The 25054-nt window shown below is 37.8% G+C and overlaps 2 protein-coding genes across 2 annotated transcripts in view; both read right to left on the reverse strand.

Moving 5' to 3' along the window:
• LOC134825063 (LIM/homeobox protein Lhx3-like) overlaps window positions 1-25054 on the reverse strand; it is a 667636-nt gene that overhangs the window by 15806 nt on the left and 626776 nt on the right. The gene's annotated exons all lie outside the window — the stretch shown is intronic.
• Window positions 15067-22316, reverse strand: LOC134825462 (RNA-binding protein 12-like). The gene is made up of 2 exons (XM_063837637.1): window positions 22131-22316; window positions 15067-15840 (listed from the first exon to the last, which is right to left on the reverse strand). The coding sequence occupies exons 1-2, from the start codon at window positions 22314-22316 to the stop codon at window positions 15067-15069; spliced, it is 960 nt and encodes a 319-aa protein (XP_063693707.1).

The raw sequence follows: 25054 nt of genomic DNA on the forward strand, positions 1-25054 counted from the left end.
TCCATTCACTATAAGTATAACTATAAGTATAAGCTCTAATCTAAATCAGCTCACTTCATAATAATAATATTGATAAATTATGCTTTAAATACGGGAAACACTTGAAATTCAATTCGATTGCCGTAGAACTTAACTTGTATCTGTAATTCAAGAAATTGTAATCAAAAGTAAACTATACTCATGTTTTATACACATCAGTACACTACGTGTGCCACGTACAAATTGGGCTTATTACCTAATACTATACATTACATAGTAACATAGTATCAGTTCAGAGTTCAGAGGTTGCTTGAAATAGCTAGAATTAGAATGAACTGGTGGTAGCTGGGTGGTGCTGGCATGGAGGTAGCAGAACGTAGCTACATGAGGTTGCATTGGAGTTTGTTATTTTAATGGCCAAAGAGTGCCGGAAATAAACATAAAGTAATTTAAGATTACACTTGAGGGGCAGTGCAAAACACGGTTGAGTCAGGGACACAGAGCTGCAGTGATTTCTGAACTCCAACTTAAAATATTGGTGATTTTAGTTTTTCCCAATAACAAATTAACTTTATTTGGTAATTAGCTAATTGGTAATTATCCAATTAGGTGATTGTTCAAGGTCAACATTTTTCTAATAAACGTTTTTCTCCTTGATAAGATGAAAATCCTCAATTAATTTGCAACCTTCTACGACGTTCACAACAAAAGATATTTGGCAAAACCAGAAAGGTGATAAAAAGGTAGTAAAAAGTGGAAAAGAGTGGTGTTGCCGCGAGATTAAAAAATTGGCGACAAGTCTAATTAAATTATGTTCGTAGGGGTCCTAATTACCATATTCAGTTGATATTGATAAATCCTTATTGCCATCCAAATCCAACGAACTGACACTCTTTCCCTGACTATATAAAACTAACAATATGGAAAAATAGCTTAACCATAATAAAATTATAAAGATTACAGTATTAAGCTTATAAGGAGGAACAAACCGGGGCCCCTCCACGGGCTGAAGAGTAAGGCTCATGGTAGTCGGGTGCCGCTTACACTTACTAAGTGTTTGTAGTAAAGTAACTAATTCTAATTCTAGTATTAACTGTATAACTATTTTTTTTAAATTGAAATCTTTCAAATCGATCAATTTAATTACATACAAATTTACACAATGAATGAACAACATTAAATATTGTCAAAAGTATAAGACTCCGATAAAATAAGATTTTCTAGGACAAAATGTATGTAATCAAAGGACCTGAGGGTCACCAAAACACAGATGTTGAGAGCAAAAAGCACCTCCTGCACAAGTATGGGCCCACGAAAATCTTGAATTTTAAATAGAATTTCAAATATAATCACACAAAAATATCAAAAGCAATCAAATCATATAATAAAGTGAAATCCATGATGTGATGATATGCACTAAAATGAGAAATGAGAAATACAGACAGCAGGGATTTAAGCTCTTATGAACATAATGTTATAGCTTTTAGGTAAACTGCCTCACATCTCTGTCTCAAGGGAATAATCTAGATCATAATCAAAGTCCTCCAGCAGAATTTTATCCCACATGTAGGAGGTCAATTTGCTTTTGAACTCAGAAATAGTCTCTATCTCACGTATAGCTATAGTATCTTCTAGTTTCAGTTATTTCAAATTAATTGTATACGGTAGTACATAGTAATATGTGTCACTATCAGCTAAGCTAGAAGAACTTTCGGTACTAATATTATATTTTAAGATTTAAAGAAATATTATTTTCAAAATATCCAATAGTTTAGAAGTTATAGGCATTTTATGCAAGACATATTATATTTCTCGTCAATTTTACACACTTGGAATGCATAAGAGGCCCACATACAGCTCGACCTAATCGTGCTGCACGATGAATTCATATTATTCACACTTAGAGGCAACATTTGGTACCTAGCTAAAAATCGGAGACAAAAAATTGTGTGCCAACTTATTACTATACACACTTATTACATAAACTATTGAAAAAAGTACTGAAGTAGAATGATGATAAAAACATCGTTCTTGTTGCAATTCTTCATGTATTTATTATACTCTTACACAGAAATCGTATCATTAGTAGCAAACCATGAATGGAAAACGTAACGTTTTATTTGTGGTACTGGTAAATAAGTGTAATATGATCTTACTGGGTGGCGCTCAGCCTTTCCACTTCCAATCCGCTGAATCTCTTATTCTATTTTATGAACATAATAGCTTGGCGGGTCCGATCCCCAATCAAAATATATTCTTGCATAAGGACATTGTATCACCAATAAAGCAATAAGTCGCGAACACTGAGCGCTATAAAAGATATAAGAAGAGTAGATCAGTTTCATGTTAAAATGGTTAATTGCGAAGAATTAACTTATTTCTTAAAACTAAAATGAACTATTTACACTAACTTTCGCTACTTTCAGTAAGTGTAACTCAATTCATATATTAATATGGTAAAATGACGGATACTCCAGCCTGGCAGTCAAATATGATGTGAGCCAATATAATACCGCATTTATATTTATGTGTCCCTTATAATTATAATGATAAACATTGTGTTATTAAAGTTAAAATGCTCCCTATAATGTTTTAAAGTCTTTATTAAAATATTATAAAACGTTAAATTGTGCAAGCTCGAGACAAGTGAGACAATTTCATAAACCAGAAACTAGAAAGCAATCAAACCACTCAATACAATAAATTCCAGGCTTTTCACTGAAAACATAAAATAGCTCTTCTGCTTAAGAGTAAATATATCCTAGTACTAAAAATAACAGTCAGAAGAATTTAGCCTTAGTTAGAAAAAAAAAGATTACATTAATAATCAAGCAGCCAAGAAAATATATGTAAAAGCGTAATAATAAAATATATTGTATAACTAATCAGTGAGAAATCACAAAATACCAACAACAAAAAGAAATAAACGATAGAAAATAAACAATCAAATTTTAAATAAAAAATAGTCATATATTGGACAGTAATTGGATTGTCATGCTGTAACAAGAATTGTTATTATGTATAATAATCTCAAAATTGGACGTACAATATTACTTTAATTGACGACGAGTGGGTTATACGGGTTCCTGCTAGTTCCTATAATGCGATAAATCCCTGTGTCAAAATGTCCTTGATTAAAAAAGTTATATAATATGTGAATTCTGGTGGGGAGGTGAAGCATTTTTTGTGACACATGGCAGCGATTTTAGGGTTTGAATAGTCGATTCTCGATAGTCGATTCTGATTGTTTAAAGTCTGTCACGTGTCAAAAGATATGCTTCACCTCCCCTCCAGAATCCACATATATACATCAACTTACAGTAGCTGCTCAAAATAAAAATGGATTGTTTGAAAAACCAATGACTATAAATTCGTGGATCATAAAAGTATTGAAATAAAGAAGTAGCAGTCGTTTATTACAGCTTTACAGTTCCTGGGCACCAATATTTTCAACACCATTGTAATTGTGATCAGCTGTGGCTTGAAAGGAAATAATGTCCATCTACTTTATCATCTTCCCTAAGCTCGTTCATACATTTGGTAGCTGTCCATTACGTAGTATTGCACCCTGAGAGTAGAATTAATGTTAATCACTAATAAACCAATTAAAGCTTTTAAACTGTTGGTGAAAGTGTTCAGCCATCATTTTTATCCAAGTGTGGGAATCTATATCGTGTAAATTTATTTTGTATAATGTAAAATGTACATTCATCTTGATGATAACAGTTTTTAATAAAGCATATATCCTGCTTATTCAAAGATTCTATGTAAATCTGTAAAATCCTACCTTATCATTAGATGTTCTATGATTCCATCTAAATTGGCGTTTCTGCGATGATATCCTCGTTTGCTCTTACTTGCGATGCTCCCTCTATTTGATCTCCCATTTCTACAGCAGTAACTTGCAATCTTAAACATGTAGCGCCTCTTGAACATCTAGCAGCAAAATTTCTGAATGTCTCACCAAACAACTCTCTGAGAGTGTTATCATATAGCAAAGGGTTGATGACCGAATTGAGGGGTAAAACTATCATAGCGAAGCTTACGTACCAATCTGTAGCATCGATTGTTTCGAGATTGTGGAGCCCACTGATGATCATAAATGGAACCCAACAGGCGAAATCTGTGGCTATGACCAGCGCAATCCTGGTCTGTATTGCTCGGTTTCTGCGGACAGCATCTGGATTGCTACTTTGCCCAGCATTTCTGGATGATTTCCGAGATATAATGTTGATCATCAAATAGGACACGGTTATCACCACAAAGCAGAAAAGGTTGACGCCCAACATAAGCCAAACTATCATATTTCCTTTCACGTCGATCATTTCCGTTTCCATGTCCGATATTATGCGGTTTCTTCTAGGATCATCACTACGAACAAAGTATTTGAAGAGGCACACACCATCATTTCCGTAAAAGTGCACTGCACTTCTACTCAAGCTTTGGTTGAACATTCCATCAACTTTCTTGCCGATCTCAGCCCAAGTTGTATTCGCCAAAAAATTTTCAGTTTTGTAGTATGCTTGAAGAATTTTAATATGCTTCATTTTGTTCGGGAATCCGATAAATAGCTTGTAGAGTGGATCATAGAAGAAACCTTGCACAAAGTAGTCCTCTAATGTGGGGACCAATGGTATGATTGCTACTGATATCGATGCAGTAGCGATTCCAATAACGATCCCAATTAATTTTGCTAATGCTCTTTTATTGACAAGGGCTGGAATGCTAAGAGAGCTGTTCAGAATTCCCCACATCCTGATCAAACTTAAAAGAGTCATCGAAAATAAAGAGAGTTGTGATCCCGCAGTGCTGATAACTCCAAGAACAGAACAAGTATTTCCTGATAACCACTCAGCTTGCTTCCTGCAATAATTCTTTCCGAAAATAATGCTGTCGAATACTGATAGTGCGATCAAGTAGACTCCTATTAGGAAATCACCCATTCCGATTACACAAATTAGTACTGTAGTGTATAAATTGCTTCTTGTTTCAGAGTCTTTAATACAAGTCGCTACTTTGCACACGGTGATGATATTAAAAATTGCTGCTAAGAGGCCCAACAACCAGCAATAAAGTTTCAAAAACCAGTTTTGGAGGATTTCCTTGCCACACTCTAGATTGCATTCATCTGAAAGATCAAAACAATCGAATCTACCATCACACTTCTGAGAATGAGATATCAAGTGCTCTTTTACTTGATCTGACCGGTTGTTTGTATTCTCACAAACTATATGATTTGTACAGTTTTGTTCATCCGACATGTCACCACAGTCATCAACAAGGTCGCAAACTTGGCTGTACTTTATGCATTTAGTATTCTTACATTGGAAAATTGTATTTTCATATTCAACTACATCAGACATTGTCACAAAAGTCAGGTTATTGTTGTTTGCCAGAGTTTTGACTCGGTCAGGATACTGACCAAGACATGAATCATGTTCTAAAAAAGTGTCCTGAATAGGACACGTGGAGTTTAAGCATAATCCCATGCAACTGATAAATGCATAATATTCACCGAAAAGACTATTGCAGTTTACTCGAGAGGTCGGCACATTGAGCATTATATTGACACCGAAAGCAGATCCTGCTGGCCCCTGAAATTCCCGTATATGACATGTTACATTTGTAGAGTCCAATGATTTGCACAAATCTCGTCCAGCACATCTTTCATTCACAGCAGTGGTATTGATACTCGGAAAATCTCGCGAAATTCTGCAGACCTCATTTTCAATCTCACAAGAGTTCACACCATCACAAAGAAAGTCAAAATGAACATAGCCTTGATCAGAATCTCCAGGACACAACAAAATATCCTGGCAGGTTTTGTTTCCTAAGACAACTCTATAAGCCAAATCATTTTTCTCTCCACAATATTTCCAAAAGTTTCTTTCTTCATCTTCTCCATTGAGACAATCGGTTTGGTTGTCCATTATCCATTTTATGGGTATTGTTATATTTCTATCGCCACCAAAACTACGAGTACAGTTGAAGAATCCCACTGTTGTTAGGTGGCATATGTCACGGGTCTCATCACTATTATCTTCACAGTCACTAACTCCATCACAGAGTTTGTGTTTGTGAACAACACAGTTTGCAGATATTGACCTACAATCGTTTTCTAGATTATCGTCACAGAGACTAATCTTTTCATTGGTCAGCTTAAATTCACTTCCACAGAACACATATATAATACTTTGATACACTCGACATGAAACCATTTATCAAACAGGAACCACCCACTCTGTTTACATCAGTGCAATTTGTTTGTTCTAGATATCTGTAACAGTACGGATAGGTGTACGAGTATTCTTCACTGTGATCAAATACACTACACCTGGTGTAGTTAAATATGGGGACTGTAATGTCCTCTCCCCTCCTCACTTTCTTATAATAATGTATACATGTTGGTATTGTGGTGTTGTTACAGTGCTTCTCATCCTCCTTGTTATAACAATCATCATCTGCATCACAAACATAGATTACAGGTATATACTTACTGTAATATTTACTAGGACAGTTAACTCCGTATGTGTAACCCTCACATACACTCTCATCCTCACAGTAGTCAGAGTCGCATTTGTCGTCACACTGATCTTCGTTGTTGCCGTTGATGAAGCTCTGTGATGATTCCTCACCAGAATTTCTTCTACAGTTCTGGTTACACGCTACAAACTGTTGTACTTCTATATTTGTATCGTTCCTAAAATAACCTCCACAGAAATAAATGTTCTGTAAGGTAATTTTCGTATGAAAACCACATGCCTGATAACCATACGGGTCATTTTCACACACAGTAGAGACACTAAAGAGTGTGTTACTCTCAGTGCCTGTTACATTATAGGTAGTGTTCGAATAAGCACACTTGTGGGAAGTACTCTTTTTTACTCTCATTATAACACAAGTGTTTCAAAAATCCCCCGATATTAGTCACAGTGCAGTTTTTGTTTGATTGCTGCAAAATTTCGTCAACACATCCTGAACAGCGAAATGTTATTATTTAAAAAAATAGAACCAAAACCCAAAATCTGATGCCCTATATTTTCATTGTTATGTCGTAGTGCTTATACAGTTATAAGGGCTATTTAGCATTAATTGTATAATGAAATAAATCGTAACTTAATTAGAAAGTTTATTGATAGTTTAAGTTTTTAAGGTAAACTATACTGGAGTGGGTCCGAGCAGTAGACTCGCGCTACTGACACCCGGGATTGGTAATGCACAGATACAGTTAACGCTGTGTAGCAAGAGCTTCAGAGGATCCTGCCCGCTGCAGGTATGCTGAGTGGCAGATGCAACAAGCGCACTACTTCCAGCGGATGCAAGATGGCAGTCTGGCCATCAGAGTTATTCAGAACACTCTCCCTTTTAACTAGAAACATGTTGATGTCAGAGTTTCCAGCCTAATTTTGCTGTAAGAACATTCTCACAGCTTAATGACTAACGGTTCTGTGTACTGAGGCACAAAACCCCCCTATTTTACTCTCCCTCACTGTCTGTGTGTGGCTGCAGACTCCCAGTGGTCTTATCAGTCATTTTTGGTTGCTTGAGATCTTGGACTTGTTGCTAGTGGGCTACCGACCCCTAGCTTTACTCTGGTACTCGCAAAGTTTTTTGCCACGCACCCGTTTATCAACATTACAACGAACTAAACAATTACAGCACTATGGTTTCAGCCCCTACCTCTCCTTCTGATAGTCCAGCTCATGATGATGCTACATCTTTAAACCCTTCGGGGAGAGATGCAGCTGATGGTATCTGTGTTAAAAGAAGGTCCAACAAAAAACCAAAAATTAACAACAAAATCTCAGAATCATTTCACCTTTCTACTTACAATGTAAGATCTCTCACTGAAAAATGGAAGCAATGGGAACTTGTGTGCAAAGCCAAAGCCTTCGACATACCTGTGATTGCACTTCAAGAACATCGTATTAAGAAGACTCCTTATATAATGCGTGATGGCTACAAGTTCCTCCTAGCATCTCCTCCCCCTAAAAGTAGAACGCTCCTCGGACTTGGCTTCCTTCTTTCCCCTTGGGCCCAACGCTGCTACATCGACCATAACGTCTTCTCAGACAGGATAATGTTTGTTTCTTTTACCGGTGCAGTTTGCACACACTTAGTTACTTGTCATTCACCTACTAATGTATCTACAGACCTTGAAGTTGAACAATTCTATGCAGAGTTAACTTCTTGTGTCCGATCTTTTCCACCTCATGACGTAGTAGCTATAGCTGGTGACCTGAATGCTCACCTTGGAAAAGACACCTGCAACACCAACGCATTTTATGAATGTACTAACCGAAACGGACAGCACCTTCTCGACTTTGCCCAAGAAAACGCGTTCACCATCGGTGCGCTAAAGTTTAACAAAAAGCATTCTAAAAAGGTGACTTGGACAGCACCAAATGGTCAACTGCATCAGAATGACCACATCCTCATTCGCTCAAAATGGCAGAATTCACTTAAAAACTGTGAGTCATACATTAATCCCTCGGTTCAATCTGACCATCGGATTGTCACAGCGACCATCAAGCTGTCAGTAAGGACCAGCATCGTCCGACCGAAGGTTATCAAATATTCGACTGGGAGGAGTTAAAAAGTAACACTGCAACTTCAACAGCCTTCCAACTCCAGCTTCAACTTAATGACGCAGCAGAGAAAGTACTTCCCAAAAGGAAGAAGACTAGTCTAACTGCTCAAATTTCATTTAATCCTGAGTACCGGGCTGCTGTCAAGGCACGAGATGCTGCGTTGAAAGATAGTCACAAAAGGAAGACACGAGCTGCTACTAAAGCCCTACGTGATGCCACCCTTGAAGTCAGGAAGGTCGAAACCAGCATACAAGAATCGTTTGTTAATAAGACAATTGATCAAGTAGATCAGCTGTTTATTCCGCAACCCGCAAACCACTCAGGGTATGCAGCATGGCACACGAAGTCAAACAGCTCTGGTATTGCGTGGAAGCTTATAAATGACCTTACCAATCATAAGCCTAAATCTATGTCTCCATTACCTGGACACAGAAACAAGGCAGATCGAGCAAAGGCGTGGACTGACCACTACATCAAACTGCTTTACAATCCTGCTGACAACATCAGAATGGGTAGCTTTGAAGTCCAAAAGCCAGAACTCCCAATTGAAACGTCACCGTTCTCAGCAGATGAAATATCTACAGCTCTCAAGCAGACAAAGGACACGTACGGTCATGACGGAATTCATCTCTGCTGTACAAGTGTGTTGACTTGGACACTACTTTACTATCTCTGTTCAACAACATGCTAGCTACTGGTAAAGCCCCAGAAGAGCTTCTTGTCACTGCCATTCTTCCTATACCCAAAGGAGCTAAAAAGTTCTGTCCTGAAAATAGCAGAGGCATCTTCATCCTCCCTGTTGCCACGAAAATCTACGACAGGCTGCTTCAAACCGAATCAGGAGCCACATAGAACCTCGCCTCCGATACAACCAGAATGGTTTCCGGCCTGGAAAAGGGACTCGTGAACAGATTCTGGCTCTTAGACGTATCATCGAAGAGGTTGTGAACTTCCAGCTTCCTTGTGTCATCTCCTTCATTGATTTCTCAAAGGCCTTTGACTGCATCTTCAGATCTCACCTTCCCGACATCCTGGCTTCCTACGGTTTTCCTAATAAAATCATAAAAGCCATTATGTCACTCTTACATCAACACTAATGCTAAAATCATGACCCCTGAAGGTATAACCTTAGAATTCCTTACCAACCTCGGAATTCTCAAGGGCGATGTTCTTGCGCCTCTCATTTTTATCATCGTCCTGGATTTTATATTAAGACTGGCAATAGGGCCACGTGATGGGTTTAAAGTTGGCAGTAACTACATTGCTGATTTGGACTTCGCCGATGACCTAGCAACAATTACTGACAGCTTCAGCGAAAATGGCCGCCTTTGCCAAAGCATTTCTGACATAGCAGCCCGTTATGGTCTCCTTATTAACATCGAAAAGATCAACTACATGTCCTACAACGTCCCGCGACCTGTCAACTCAGACGAAAGAGTCTTTATTAACGGCATCCCTTTAGAAGAAGTTCATGACTTTAAGTACCTAGGATCTTTTATAGCCTCAACAAGCAGAGACATCAATGTCAGGAAAGGCCTCGCATGGAAAGCTTTACAGAGTCTGGATGCTTTTTGGAAATCTAGTATGTCTATGAAGATCAAGACTAAGATTTTTCGAACTGCAGTAGAACCTGTTCTGCTGTATGGCGCAGAAACCTGGACTCTTAAAAAGGCTGATATTAGAGCACTAGACGGTGTTTATACTAGAATGCTACGAAGGGTCTTTGGTATCTCATGGAAATCACATACACCTAACTCCGTTTTTTATGGAAAGATTCCATCGGTGACAGATACTATAAAGACACGAAGATTTCGTTTTGCAGGGCATGTCTACCGTCTACAGGACCAACCTGCCCAACAACTCCTTTTTTGGCAACCATCCTACGGCCAGCGTTATCGAGGACGACCACATAAGACCTTCCCGGATGTTCTACTCGAAGACACTGGAATGGAACCTTACCAGCTGCGTTTGCTCATGTGTGATAGAGATAAATGGAGAGAAGCGTTGACACGAAACTCGTTCCAGATTTCATCTGGATCGACCTAGGCAGGGCATACCTGTATTACTAAAGCAGTGGAGCCAAATATTGTCCTCATGTTGACAGTTGTGTCTCAAAATCCGGGAATCGCAATCTGATATGTCAATATCATTCTCTTTACAGCTTACGTCATCCATTACTATTGACATGTCAGTTCGTTTCAGCCAATCCCTGAATGATTGAATGGTTTGGTGCAGATTGCAGAATGTTCGGATATTCAAAATAGCAAAGAAACAGCATTTCCATTGCAACAGAAACTAAAATGTTGACATATAAATCAAACTCACTCAGGAACATATTTCATGTTTCTCGGATTACTTCCCCAGTCAGAGAAGTGATGTCCAATTGTCCAGCAAAAAAGCTGTGCCGAATACCAGTTAAACGCATTCTTGCAAACTGTTCCATTTTTCACCATACCAGTTTGCTTGTTAAAAACTGTTGCGATCAAAAGACCCCCGCTATCATTAAGTTTTTTCGTTCCAGTCACCATGTTGATAAGAGATGCTCTCTCAAACTCCCACACACGCTCTGAAACAATTATGATAACAGTTAGTGAAGAATCGTATTTTTGAAAGAGCGAATTTACCCTCATTTAACATTCATTGATCCTCCCATGACTGGTTTGATAATACACGAAATCGCAGTATCGGATCAAACAATGTCTAAAATATAAATTTAATTACACTTCTTAAAATAATAACATTGTCACCCACATCTGTACTAAGGTACTATACTACCAAAGCACTAACCTATATTATAATAAGAGGTAGTGCTGCCTGTACTAAGCTCTATTCTGCTCACTTCTCTTCCCCAATAAGTATTCCATTTTACATAACTACACGTTTCAGATGATGCTGTTATGTCGAGTACCTGTTTTCCATTACAATATACTATGATCCTGTAGCCACGTTTCTCTACTACCCAGTGTTTATCTGTTTCTGTAGGTAGACTCTGGAAGGGAGTGTTGCCTAACTGACAAAAGTGAAGCCAATACTTTACACGAGTACTGAACTGGATACCAATACCTCCTACTTCTTCTCCTTCCTCACTATAGAAATATATCCCTATCTCCTCCCCACTACCGACAGTGCTGTCTGTTCTCAGGTGCAGGTAAGAAGTATCCAGATCAGCAGGGATACTTTTGTAATTAACCACAGGGCTCCACTTATCTGTTGATTTGTAAGTTATGATAAACTGGGTTGAAATGTTTTGAGCTGCAACACGGATCTTAGAAATGTCGATTATTAGAATTATAATATTATATAATATATATATAATATATAAATTTAATACTTTCAACACTACTATATAACAAATAATTTGAGATAACGATGTTTAATAAATGATGCAAAGAATTTCGAAGATCTAATCAACACCGACTTTTAATGTGTAGGAGTACAGCAACGAAATATATATATATATATATAAGTTTTTTAATTATTTTCAACACTACTACATAACAAATAATTTGAGGATGACTGTAAAGGTACATTTTACCGACAATTGAAGTCAAGGCATTGTTTTACTGACAGTTGTGGCTGACTAACAATATATATATGAGAAGACTTGATTATGAACATCTCAGTTACAATTAATAATTTGATTAATACGGTAGATGGGGTGAGTTATTTTCATAGTGCAAATTTTAAAACCATAGAACCATCTTATAATGAACATTATGGAATGATAAAAGGCTTATCATGGTTGACGGTTAAAGTTACAGAATGGAAACGTGCAATATGTATATCGTAATATACATGATTTAAAATGTATTACCTAATATATATATATATATATATTTCATGGCTGGACTTCTACACAATAAAAGAAAGCGGTTGTGATTAGATCTTCGAAAGTCTTTGCATCGTTTATTTACATCAATTCTCAAATTATTTGTTATATAGTAGTGTTGAAAGTATTATTATTATATATATATATCCTGGGTTTGTACAGGACATTACTCGCTCAAATTATTACAATAGCGATACATAATACTCAATAAATTTAATAGATTTGTAGTGTTGCAATTAGTTTAAGATTATATATGAATTAGTAATAACTAGCAGGAACCCGCCTAACCCTAAAGTGGTATCAAGACTCAAGAGACTAAAATAATTATTACCTAATTAATTCGCGTTTTTGACACCACTTGGGGGTCCAAATTCTGGGCACTAAAATTCTTATTCCTCGGCCAATTTTTTATTTTGTCATGCTGATTTGAAGGCCATTAAAGCATTTCAACCAGTCAAAAAAATATAAGTTGTATATCTTTTACGGTTATAAAATCATCACGGGAAAGTTTTAATATGTGATTTGTTACCAGCATTTTTTATATGTTCGTAATTATTTGTTTTTCGCCCCTCAGGAATGAATAGTACAACCCCTTTCAAGAGTCCTTTACTGCATAATTAATTTGTATTTCGTCCGAAGGGCTTTCCATAAAAAAAATACTTGGTCCATTTATTGATGTTTCACTTTTCACAGCAGTTTCCTTTTCAGAGTTTGAGTTTATATTTAGAAACTAACCATACTATTTTTTAGATTTATGTCACTCATGATGGCTCCGGCTGAAAGTACTATGACTCATTTTATCTAGAAGATTGTAGTTTCATTGCTTCTGAAGTAGCTATCAGTTCGCCGGTCAATGTTGGGTATAATACACTTGTTATTTGTTTTTTAATTCAGTTTCACACGTAAGGTGCATTCGTGTAGATTTTTTTATTGTGTATGGAGTTGGACATGGGTGAGGTTAGCACGTGGGATTTTAGGGTTAGTGTTAGTCACGTGAGGGTTTATACGTGCATTCTTCTTTATTTTTCTTCAGAGATTTAATGGTTTAGTATTTTAGGATTTTAGTAAGTAGGGGGAGGTTTGGTCGAATTTGTCAATACCTTGAGATATTGACGAAATCGATTAAATCTTCCCGGGGGATATAGTGTAATGTGGAAGCTGGTTTCAGCAGTTTAAGTGTAGTGATATTTTAGTTAGGATATTGTAGTTTAGTGAATTATACCTTTATGATTAGTGCTTGATTAGATTTGATTAGTGTTGTAGATTAGGATTGGTTTTGGAGGTCACGCGGTAGTCAGGGTAGTTAGTTAGGTTATATTATTGGACACACTGAGCCAAGTGTTGCCGAGTAACGCAGTGCTGGTAATTCTCATCTGTTACAGTCAGTTCTTAGGGTGGCTTGCTAGGTGCAGTTTAAATAAGTTACCGCTGCCGAAAAACACTGTAACGTGGCCGGCGAGTCACTAGTTTCGTTTATTGATTGACTGTAATTTATCACGCTTCGAAACTTGTTGTTCGAATACACTGTTTCCTTTGTTCATACCTTACTTAGGATCCGATCAAGTCATTCGATCATATTGAAAGTAATACGGCACTCAGTAGCCTGTAAGAGTTAAAGTACAATAGTTACCGATACTTGAATTAGCGTATTATTCATTTATCACAGCACGTGTTTCTTGCAGAGCTAGAGGTTTGTAAGTATCCGTGTACGACACTTCATTATCGTACCCTTGTTATATCTTTTCAATTACAGTACTTCAGATTGTTCCCCTTCTCTGCAGTACCCGTACGATACTAAAATCTCGTACCTATCGTGTTAGATTAGCGTTCGATACTTGATTATATCGTGGGTTTTGTGGGGATTTGTCGCAGGACGACTAAGTCAGTATAGTGTGTAGTGAGTAGTACTTGTGAGCAGGCAGTGTTTACCATTGGTACGCCCCGGGAGGATTAGTCTGGTCGCTACACCTTATTTTACTCTACAACTATCCTCTGCACTGGATCCCACAACATGGTAAAAGAGGTAAAACTCGAAAAACTGGTTGTCATGTGTCCGAGAGGATGCAGCAATCTTCACAGGTGTTGATAACATTAGGATAGAAGATGCAGAACAACTAGCAACAAACAGGGTACAATGGAGAGGTCTAATACACCGGTGAAAGGAGTTACTATGTGGTGCAGGCCACTCCAACGACCTTTTCAAGTACAAGTAAGTATAAGAAGATGGTTAGCTATTATGTAAAGTTTGAAATTGAAGGAGTTTGAGGTAACTAAAGGAGTAGACTGTAAAGGGCGCTGAAGGCAATCTTCTGAGATAGCTGGAAAACATTTTTATCCGGAGATACCGTAATTAAGTATGTTCTATTTTAGAGAATTCACAATTCAGAGCAGTGACTCACCCTGGTTCCCCTTCACAGTTTCAACATCTTCTGTGGCCTCAGTTCTCACACCATCATTAAGCACCAGCGTTAAACTGCAGGTAGAAAAATTTAGCAACACTATCAGGTTAACAATCACCATGGCTTTTTTTAGAAGAAACAAGATTTATATCCGATTATAAGTATACCCTAACCTCTATAGCTCTATCTATATACCAGGCATCTCGGGGAAAATAAAAGTGCATTGTATAGAATAAACCCGGTATAAGGAAAAATCAGATATACCCCATTAGAGCATTACATTATTGTGCCGGGTACAGGACATAAGGATGGGGAACACGAGGGCGGGGAACACGAGGACGGGGAACACGAGGACGGGGAACACGAGGGCGGGGAACAAGAAGGCGGGGAATAAGAGGGCGGGGAACAAGAGGGCGGGGAGCACGAGGATGGGGAACAAGAGGGCGGGGAACAAGAGGGCGGGGAACAAGAGAGCGGGGAACAAGAGGGCGGGGAACAGGAGGGCGGGGAACAAGAGGGCGGGGAACACGAAGGCGGGGAACAAGAGGGCGGAGAATATACGGGCGGGGAACAAGAGGGCGGGGAACACGAGGGCGGGGAACAAGAGGAGGGGGAACAAGAGGGCGAGGAACAAGAGGGCGAGGGACAAGAGGGCGGGGAACAAGAGGGCGGGGAATAAGAGGGCGGGGAACACGAGGACGGGGAACACGAGGGCGGGGAACACGAGGGCGGGGAAAAGAGGGCGGGGAACAAGAGGGCAAGGAACAAGAGGGCAAGGAACAGGAGGGCGGGGAACAAGAGGGCGGGGAACACGAAGGCGGGGAACAAGAGAGCGGGGAACACGAGGACGGGGAACAAGAGGGTGAGGAACAAGAGGGCGGGGAACAAGAGGGCGGGGAACAAGAGGGCGGGGAACAAGAGGGTGGGGAACAAGAGGGCGTGGAACACGAAGGCGTGGAACACGAAGGCGGGGAAAAAGAGGGCGGGGAACAAGAGGGCGGGGAACAAGAGGGCGGGGAACACGAAGTTGGCGAACACAGCCCTTGTGTTTGGTTCCAATTGTGTGGTATTGTCATGGAATAAAGCTCAACATGTAGTCGACACAGAATGCGATAAGAGCTATTATGATAAATCACATTTCTTCCACAAAACTAGCTAATTAACTTAAAGTTTGGGGAAAAGGCGGGGCCGATATATCGATGTACTCGATATAGAGTGGCACGGTATATAGATTATAGACTTATAGAGGTTAGCTTGTAAAACGTCGGTTTGTTCATTCATAATTCATGATAGGAGGCAGTACGCGGCACAAGCCATGCGTTACGGAGTAAGTTATTTAAATTGATAGATCATTTCCTTTTGTTTGGAAAATGAATACACTGGGACGGTCCACTCAACCTAATTTTTATTTAAAATGTATGTACCCGAACCTCTTATTCTTCAAAGTTTTAATTAATTAAGTTAACTTGAATAGAAAAATGTGTTTTATTTGAGAAAAGACACATATATATCAGTATTTCTTACCCTATCAAAGATGAGATCACGAAGCACCTCATATCGTCGTTGTAAAAAGTGCTCCTAAATTCTCATCAACTCTAGCAATCTTGAAGAAGTAAAATAAAACATAGCAAACAGTCGAATAAACTTAATAAGTTAAATTAAAGACACATAGGAAGGAATGATGGGTAGCGGGACAGTAAACAGTTTGTCAATTTGGAGGGTAGGGTCACGTCATGGGAGAAGGAATATGATTCATAATTGGATAAATAAGTTTTATTAATTATAGGGGAATAATTTCGTACAATGGTATGTTTATTTGCATTAAACTTAATAAGTTGATGGAGGGCGAAAAATGGAGGGTTCATTCAACTATTTGGAGATCGTGAAATCGAGTGTTCTATAGATGTGGATACTGGCAGGGAGGTGATACATGTTTGTTTACTTTAATAGTAAGCCCCTGTTATATATATTAGGCGGTTTGAAGAGGTGATACATGTTTGTATACATTTTTAGGGTAAGCCCCTGTTTGGCGGGTTAAGGAGGTGATACATATTTTGTATTATGGAACGCTTGTAACACTTGTAACGCCTTCTTGTTACCCCCCCCCCCCCCCCCCCCCCCCCCCTTTGAAGGCCCCGAATTATTTTCTGAACGAAAGCTCAAAAATAATCGAGAAATCGACCTTCTTATTAACTCATTTTGATGACTGTTTCTGACCTAAAATTGCACGAAAATCGATTTAGCTAGGTTTCAGACACTTCCTTATCCCTCAAAATTGATGTTTTATAGTTGATACGAGCAACAAGCAACATATATTCTGATCCTTCGGTTCTACTCATGACCTAGGGAGTTAAGCTGAAACCGAAAGATCGAGGCAATCCTCACCTTAACTGATCAAACTGGTACTAACACAATTTTCAGATATAAATGTTCTTTGCGATACGTTTATTGCAGCTTTGCAACTTGAGTGAAGACCAGAGTACGAAAACACACAGCAGGTAAGCAACTCAATTTTGGTGACTGTTCCTCACGAACATTCTGATCCTGTAACATAACAACAAGGAGATCGTCTCCTAAACAAATCGAACAGGTACTAATTACTATCACAATTTCCAGAGCAGAGCATGATAACAAAGTCAAAAGAAACACAATGAAGGTAGGTTACGAACACCACAATATAACAATCATACTAACAACTGGATTACATTTATTCTGATATGATGACGGGCAGCCCTGATTTGCTTCGTGATCCTCAACGAGCGACCAATTGTAATAGAGGTGTTATGTCACGTGACACCGATCCGTCCAATCACAAACATGAGTGTCACACTTAAAGTGATTGTTATCATCAAATTGTACAGCTTTAGTTATATTGGTAACACTTGTTATATTATGTTATATTATGTTATATTATGTTACATTATGTTATATTATGCTATATATTATGAGTAATATCATTGTATTGTGCGACTTAAGAAATATAAATATTATACCCAGATTTCTACAGGCTAGATAACCTGGAAAAGTAAACAAAAGATCGATTTTTTCAATAAACCTGTCCCATTTTGATACGGTATTCTGTACCAACCAGTTTATGCTATTCTATCGCAGATTTGGTTCAGAATCCAGCATCATGGTGAGAAACGGTTGATAAGTCATTGTCACGTGATCGTAGCCATCATAGACACCGGGTCGGGTGTGGATGATCCGATAATTAGTGCTAGATAACAGTCAGAATATATACGACTTACCAATGTAATCTGAGAAATTTTGTGGAGTAGACTGAGAAATATCCGGATTTAAGATTGGCGAGGATAGCGAAGAGAATGATGTAACAGAATTTCAAAAATACCTCGATTTAAGGACGGAAATAATTTCGAAACAATCCCTCCCGTATGAGCTAATTTGATCTGTAACGAGAAATGACCGTACTACTGACGATGCTTAGAATGTGATAACCTTGTCGGACCATATTTGGACGGACATTACTTGAACGGAAATAATTAAGAACGGACATTAATATGAACACTAGAAGGCAATCAAAACCATCAAAAATTCGAGTTTTGTTTATCTTTTTTTGACGTTTTTAAATTTTAGCAAATGATTTTTAAACGATATAGTTTAGTCTAATGATAGCTATTGAAATTGACTGAAATTAAAAAGTTGTCATTCTGGACAAAAAATTCAACGGACTTTAACTTTGACGGACATTAATTGGACGGAGTTTATTTGAACGGACATTAAGATGAACGCTAGGGCCTCCAGCGTTCAAGTAATGTCCGTCCAAATAAGGTCCGATAAGGTAGTAAATCTAAAGTGTTATTAGTGATCTGTCCCAACAGTGTGATTCGCAAAAATAACGGCGCAGCTACTAACCTACTAAATATCAATATAATTGAAGATGCACATTTATTGTACTAACAGAATAGGAACCGACCAGTGCAGTTAACAAGGAAAACACAAAGGGTTACTTAACGCAAGGACACTTAACTAAGGCTCTAAGGTATGGCACGATTTCAAGAATCGGTTTCCTTGACAGCAGGACAGTATCTGATTCGACTAGAGCTAAAGCCACCCCTCCCCCACCCCCAACTATAAAGTCTGTGATATCCGCACAATCATCTGTGGAGGCAGAAATAAATTAGAGGAATCTCAAATTTGCTTTGCATCACAGACCACAGTGCCTTGCTCAACTTAATCAGTTAATCGTAGAGAGTGTTTTAGAACTACAACAAAATGCCGAATTTTCACCGTGACCGAACCGGGATTGTTTTCTAAATTTAAATTATATCTTCAAGGTGGGTGCTACTTGTGATGAACTCTAGAAGGATGGGATGGTAATACTCGGTCTGGCCGTCTGGCCGTCAATAGAATTCCAGTTCAGAAACCGAGTAAGGAGGTGCGGCTACTGATGAGAAGCCTCTTTAAAGTTTATTTGGGTAAGAAACGACATCTGGGTCCCTACCCTCGCACAAGATTATTCTCAATCTCAATTTTCTTGTTGTGTTCCACAACTGTAGTTCTGTACACTTCAGTGATTGGGCTGATGACTACAGTGAAAGCGCTGGTGACTCTAGTGAAAGTACTGGTGACGCTGAGAAAGACCATAAACCAGGGATTCCTTCGGGAGCATGTAAGATTATATTCAGGTTTGTTCGCCAATGGGGTGTGTCTGGGTTCAAAGATCTTCAAGGTGGCCGTGGGTGCTACTTGTAATGAACTCTAGAAGGATGGGATGGTAATACTCGGTCTGGCCGTCTGGAAGCCCATAAAATTCCAGTTCAGAAACCGAGTAAGGAGGTGCGGCTACTGATGAGAAGCCTCCTTAAAGTTTATTTGGGTAAGAAACGACATTTGGGTCCCTACCGTCGCACAAGATTATTTTCAATTTTCTTGTTGTGTTCCAAAACTAATTCAAAAAATTATTTCTGTATATAAATGTATGTACGACCGCCCACGTGCAAATTAGGTAAAAGCAAAAGTTGCATAGTAACCATGGTAAAGAGGATTGTTACACGCACGTGCACGTGCAATGATTGTTTTAGCGTCATTTTGATCTGTTTTGTGGTAATATTACGCGGTGTTTAGTACGAGCAACATTTTAATTGGCTGTATCTCCGGTTGTGTAGGATATTTTTTGACGTGATTTAAACTTATTGAAAATACTCACTTCCGACGTTAATTATAGAAAGTTTAAAGCCTTAATCAAAATCCATAGAATGCCATAGCCTATTTCTATTATTTTTTACAACCCTGCTAAAAATGGCGAGTCCATTTGCGAACTGAAATTAATGTTACAAGGAATACAAGGAATACAAGGAATACAAATTTAAAATCTTAAGCTACAATAGTAACTGTTAAGATAATAACAATATCATAAGATTTGAATTTATTATATTAATATAACTTAAACTAAAGTGAAACATAAAGATTTTGACAAAAAATATTTTGTTTACAATCGCCTTGGTAATGCTGTAATGCTTGAGCCAGGCCACTTTGCACTCGTTGTTGCGCGAAAAGAAACAAAAGCGCTGGTACAGTGATTTTCAGTGTTCATGTACTGGCCAGAGAGTCGACGAATTTCTTGCGGTTGTTAAAACACGTAGTGGCAAATCTAGCAACGACTCTCGTGAGGTGGACTTGACTTTCATTCGTGATTAATTCAATGATTTCACTGTTGTTGCTGATGAATTTGAGCACGTTTGCTCCAGGGATGACAGTGTAAACAGAACAAGATGACGCAGATGGTTTGATTGAATTTGATATGATTGATTGGATCTTGTCTAGGACTTTTCGCCTCGATGCAGCGTTAAGATCACAATGGTTAAGGAAGTGATCTTCATTCTCAATAATACCAGAACCTAAGACTATATTGCACCAGGAGCATATTCGCTCATCGCGAGGAGTTTGATTATATCGGCCAAGTTCAATTTCGAGTCGATGTGCACTGATCCGCAGTCTTGTGATATTAGCACGGTCTGCATATTTAATGACACTGTCTAGGTAATACTCTTTGTTAAATTTGGATTTTAGGTCACGATAGAATTCTAATTTCCGAGAAGTGTTGATACAGGACCCCCAATATTCTCTAAAGCTACTTTTCAAAGTTTTAGTAATGACGTGTGGTGTGAATATTTTACTCCCGATGGGTTGTGTTGATTGCGGAGGAATTCGTTTCTTGAAACCGTTGTGAATAAGAAAGTCCTCTTTTGGTGGTTTTGCGATACTCGGGTTACTTTCGAAAATTGACTTGGAGTGATTGTTTTTGAGTGTGCGGTAGGCTGTGACATGTTCGGTAGAGAAACATGGGTCTAGCGCGAGGACAGGCTCCAAACCTCTGTACCAGTCCAATTTCATGTTCATCTGTTCTTTGAAAGCTAAGGATACAAGGGAGTTATCTTTGAGATTTTTCAAGCGTTGGGTATATTTGAGAGTGAGGTTAATACATTCATAGATTAATGGGTAGCGGCCTGACTCACCCCAGACGCCTGCGTTACTGGTTTTACGATTTACACCCAGTGACCATTTAAGAAAGTGAAGGTGAACTTTTTCGCTGTCCAGAAGACTAATTTTCTTGAGGATACTAGTTTGAAATTTTGTTTTTGTGTCGGGATCCATATTGAGATCGACTTGTTTTGTTATGTGTTTTATGATAGCCATATTAGGTGTGTAAATAGGCGCTCCGTAAAGAACGATAGGTTTAATAAGAGCGTCAAAGAGTGTTGTTAGAGAACGGAATGATAATTTGGATTTGTTTACTGAGCTTTTCATGCCATAAAGTGCACGCATGGCTTTCTTTTTGAGCTCAGTTCGGGCATTTGTGAATGTGCCGGATTTGTGTATTTCGATTCCTAGATAACAGTATGACTCGACTTCTTCTAACAAGTGATTACCTATTTTGAGGGGAACCGGCTGATAATTATCGAAGCGGGAATTAAATTTCATGAGTTTAGTTTTATTTGCATTAATTTCGACGCCCCATTCCAAGCAGAAATTGTTCAAAGCATCGAGTTGCTTTTGGAGGGTTTTGGGGTCCAGTGCCAAGAGTATCAGATCATCTGCCCATAGTAAGTGACTGATAAGTTGGTTCATTAGTTTTGGACAGTTATCAAATTCTAGTCGAGGGGAAAGATCTCTAATGTATATTTTAAAAAGATCAGGGGAAAGTGGATGACCCTGTTCAGTTCCTTTATTGATATCAAATTTTTCGCTGACAAATCCAGATAGCTTTATCTGGCCAGTGGAATTTTTATACATATGTTTAAGAACATTAAATGTTTTGCCAGTGATACCTAGTTTAGCTAACTTTAAGAAAAGAGCTTCACGACAAACAGAGTCGAAAGCTTTCCGGAAGTCCACGAAAACAGCATAGACGGGAACCTTGAGCTTTTTGTATTTAGACGTAATGGTGTTGAGTGTGAGTATGTGGTCATATGTTTGAGCTCCTTTAGCGAAGCCAAGTTGATTTATGGGGTCCGGGTTGTATTCATTTTTGAACTTGATTATCCTGTTTAGCATAATGGTCGAGAATAGTTTCCCGATTGTACTACTCGCCTTTTTTGTGTAGGGGTGTTATAATGCTGTTGTTCCACGGGTAAGTTCCAGTGTCCAAACAGCGGTTAAATACTTTGCAAAGGAGTTGTGTATTTGTTGTGGACAAGCTCCACTAACCTTACATGGAATAGTGTATCGCCGATCGCGTGTAATTGGATTCAATTATAGGAGCTGTGCAACTTTATTCCAGCATCTTGATCTGGTATCACCTTCTGAAACCTAGCAGGCAGCTGGGTCAGAAATTTGAAGATAGAAGGATTTTTTGTCAATGAACATCGAAGCGTAAATCATGTAACCCTATGTTTTCGTCGTTGCCAAATAAAAGCCATACTACAGCTGTAGCTACAGAGCTAGATGATGAAGAGAAATTAAAACATACCGTATCTGATTTTTTAAATTTCCTCGAACAAATCTTTCAAGATAATAATGAAATAAAACCAAAGTGGAAACTATTAAAATGTAAAACTTCATGATTCGAGTGGTCAATTGTATTCATAGGTCTGCTTTATAGATTAAAATAACCTTTCATTTAAAATAATTGTTCTATTAATTGTCTGGGACGAAGGTATGGCACGTGGTCACTGGTCACATCTAGCAAATATTGAATAATGGTCTCTAACCGCATCAACCAAGACGTTGTAATGTACAAGTGCTTGTAGCGTAACGCGAACGTTACTATTTGTCACCCACAAACAGCTGGACTTGTAAATTAATGTCTTAGTAATTTTCATATTAGTGGCTTCTTCATAAAACTTACGATCATGATAAAAATCTAAAAAGAAAATTTAATGAAAAATTTTAAAATTTTTTTAAAAATTTCCCAAAAATTTTTTTTTTCCCCAAATATTGCAAATTTTTTTTAAAAAAAAATTTTTAAAACAAAAAATTTGGAAAGGGGAAATTTTCGTTTAAATTTTTTTAATTTCCGGGGAAATTTTTTTTTTTTCCCCCCTTAATTAAATTTTCCAAAGGGCCGTGTTTTTTTTTTGGGAAACCCCCCGATTTTAAAAACCAATGGGGTTTTTTTTATTTTGTTTTAAACCAAAGTTTTCCCATTTCTTTAAAGGGGCCGTAAGGGGCTTTGGGTTGCCCGGAAGTTCCATAAATTTTTTCCCCTTTTGGGGACAGTTGTTTTGGGGTTTTATGAAGAAGAGATATAGAATTTTGGGTGTTTTTCCCTTATGGGTGTTTGGGGGGAGTTAAAATTAATTTTTAAAAATTTATATAAAATGGAAATTCAAAGAGGAAGGGAACTCGGGGTTTACTTTTAACTTTTACATTTGGAAAAAACCCGAAAAGACTTAAAATTTTAGAAAAGAACAATAGTTTTGAAAATTTTCAAAAGGAAAGGGACCCCAGAGGTTTAATTTTAAACTATAAAATGATCTTTTTGCCGCAAACAATTTTAGACAAAGTTTTTTAAATTGGGAAAACCAAAAGGAAAGGCCCACTCAAACCCCTTTTGAAACCCCCTAACTTGGGGTTTTTGATGAAAAACTATCGGGAAAAAAGGGGAAAACCCCCATATAAGAGGTTTTGGGTTTTTTCACAAAATTCCCCCGGAAAAAACTCGGGGTTAAATTCCCCAAAACACCTAAAAAATATGTTTTTTTTTGACTTCCCCGGGGGGAAAATATTTAAAAAAAACCCCCCCCCCTTTTTTTTTTTATTAAAAAGTTTTGTTGATTCCTTTTTCCTATACCCCCCTTGCTATGTTCTTTTTTTTAAAGGCCCTTATTGATGAAACCCCAAAAATTTTGTTTTTCAGGCCGAATTCCTGTTTTAAAAAAGGGGGGGGGGGGGGGGTGTTGAAACCCCAAAAAATTCCCCCAATTTAAAAAAATTAAGTTGAGCCGAACAAAAAAAACTTCCCCAAAAAAAATTTATTTCGGGGGTTTTTTTTCCATTTTCCTGCTGAAAGGTTTAGCGTTGATAAATTTAATTTCAAATAGGAGGTTCCCCTTTTCTTTCGGCTTTGGGGGTTACATTTTAAATAAAAAAAACCCCCGTTCTCCAAAACCCAGGGACCATTCCTTTAAAAGGGTTTTTGACAGAATTCCTTTTAAAATAAATTAACAAAAACAGGGGTTTTGGAAAACCCCCGTTTTAAGGCTTTTCTGAGGTCAGCTTGAAATCCTTGGCCCCCTTTTAAGTTTGTTTGTAATGAGAGTAAAAACCCTTTTTCAAAACAAAACTTAATAGGGGTTTTTAAAAAAAAAATTTAGGGGTCCCCTTAAACCAACTTAATTAGGCTATATTGGGTTCCCGCTGTTGGTTGGCCCCCTACTTTTAATTCATTTAAAACGAAAGATTAAGGCTTTTTGACATCCCCCCCAAAAACCTTTTTTACAGTTCTAATACTGAAAAAAAAAAAAAAAAGAAAATTTAAAAAAAAGTTGTAATACGAAAATAAGTTTTGGGCATCAGGAAAAAAAAAAGTCCTTTTGTAATTTACACGTACCCCTTTTATTAAAAATTATAACCAAATATTTTGGGGGGGGGTTTTCCCCCCAAAAGGTTTTTTTTCAATTTGAAATAAGGTTTTTCAAAAACAATTTTTTTTTTTAATCCTTCTTTTTTTTCTTTCCCATCCCCCCCTCAATTTAAAAAAAATTAGAAAATTAAAACCTTCGAATTTTTAATTTTTTTTAAAAATCTTTTTTTAAAAAAGGAACTTTAAATTAAAAAGAATTCAAGGTAAA

This window comes from Bolinopsis microptera, chromosome 13, assembly GCF_026151205.1.
Source record: "Bolinopsis microptera isolate Bmic1 chromosome 13, MBARI_Bmic_1.0, whole genome shotgun sequence".
Taxonomy (NCBI): domain Eukaryota; kingdom Metazoa; phylum Ctenophora; class Tentaculata; order Lobata; family Bolinopsidae; genus Bolinopsis; species Bolinopsis microptera.

Excerpts from the sequence above, each read along its gene's own strand:
- LOC134825462 (XM_063837637.1), bottom strand. The coding sequence starts at position 22,316 with ATGCTAAACAGGATAATCAAGTTCAAAAATGAATACAACCCGGACCCC. Across the intron at positions 15,841-22,130 it reads TCCGGAAAGCTTTCGACTCT|GGCTGTGTTCGCCAACTTCG; the intron begins GTTTGTCGTGAA and ends ACCAAACACAAG.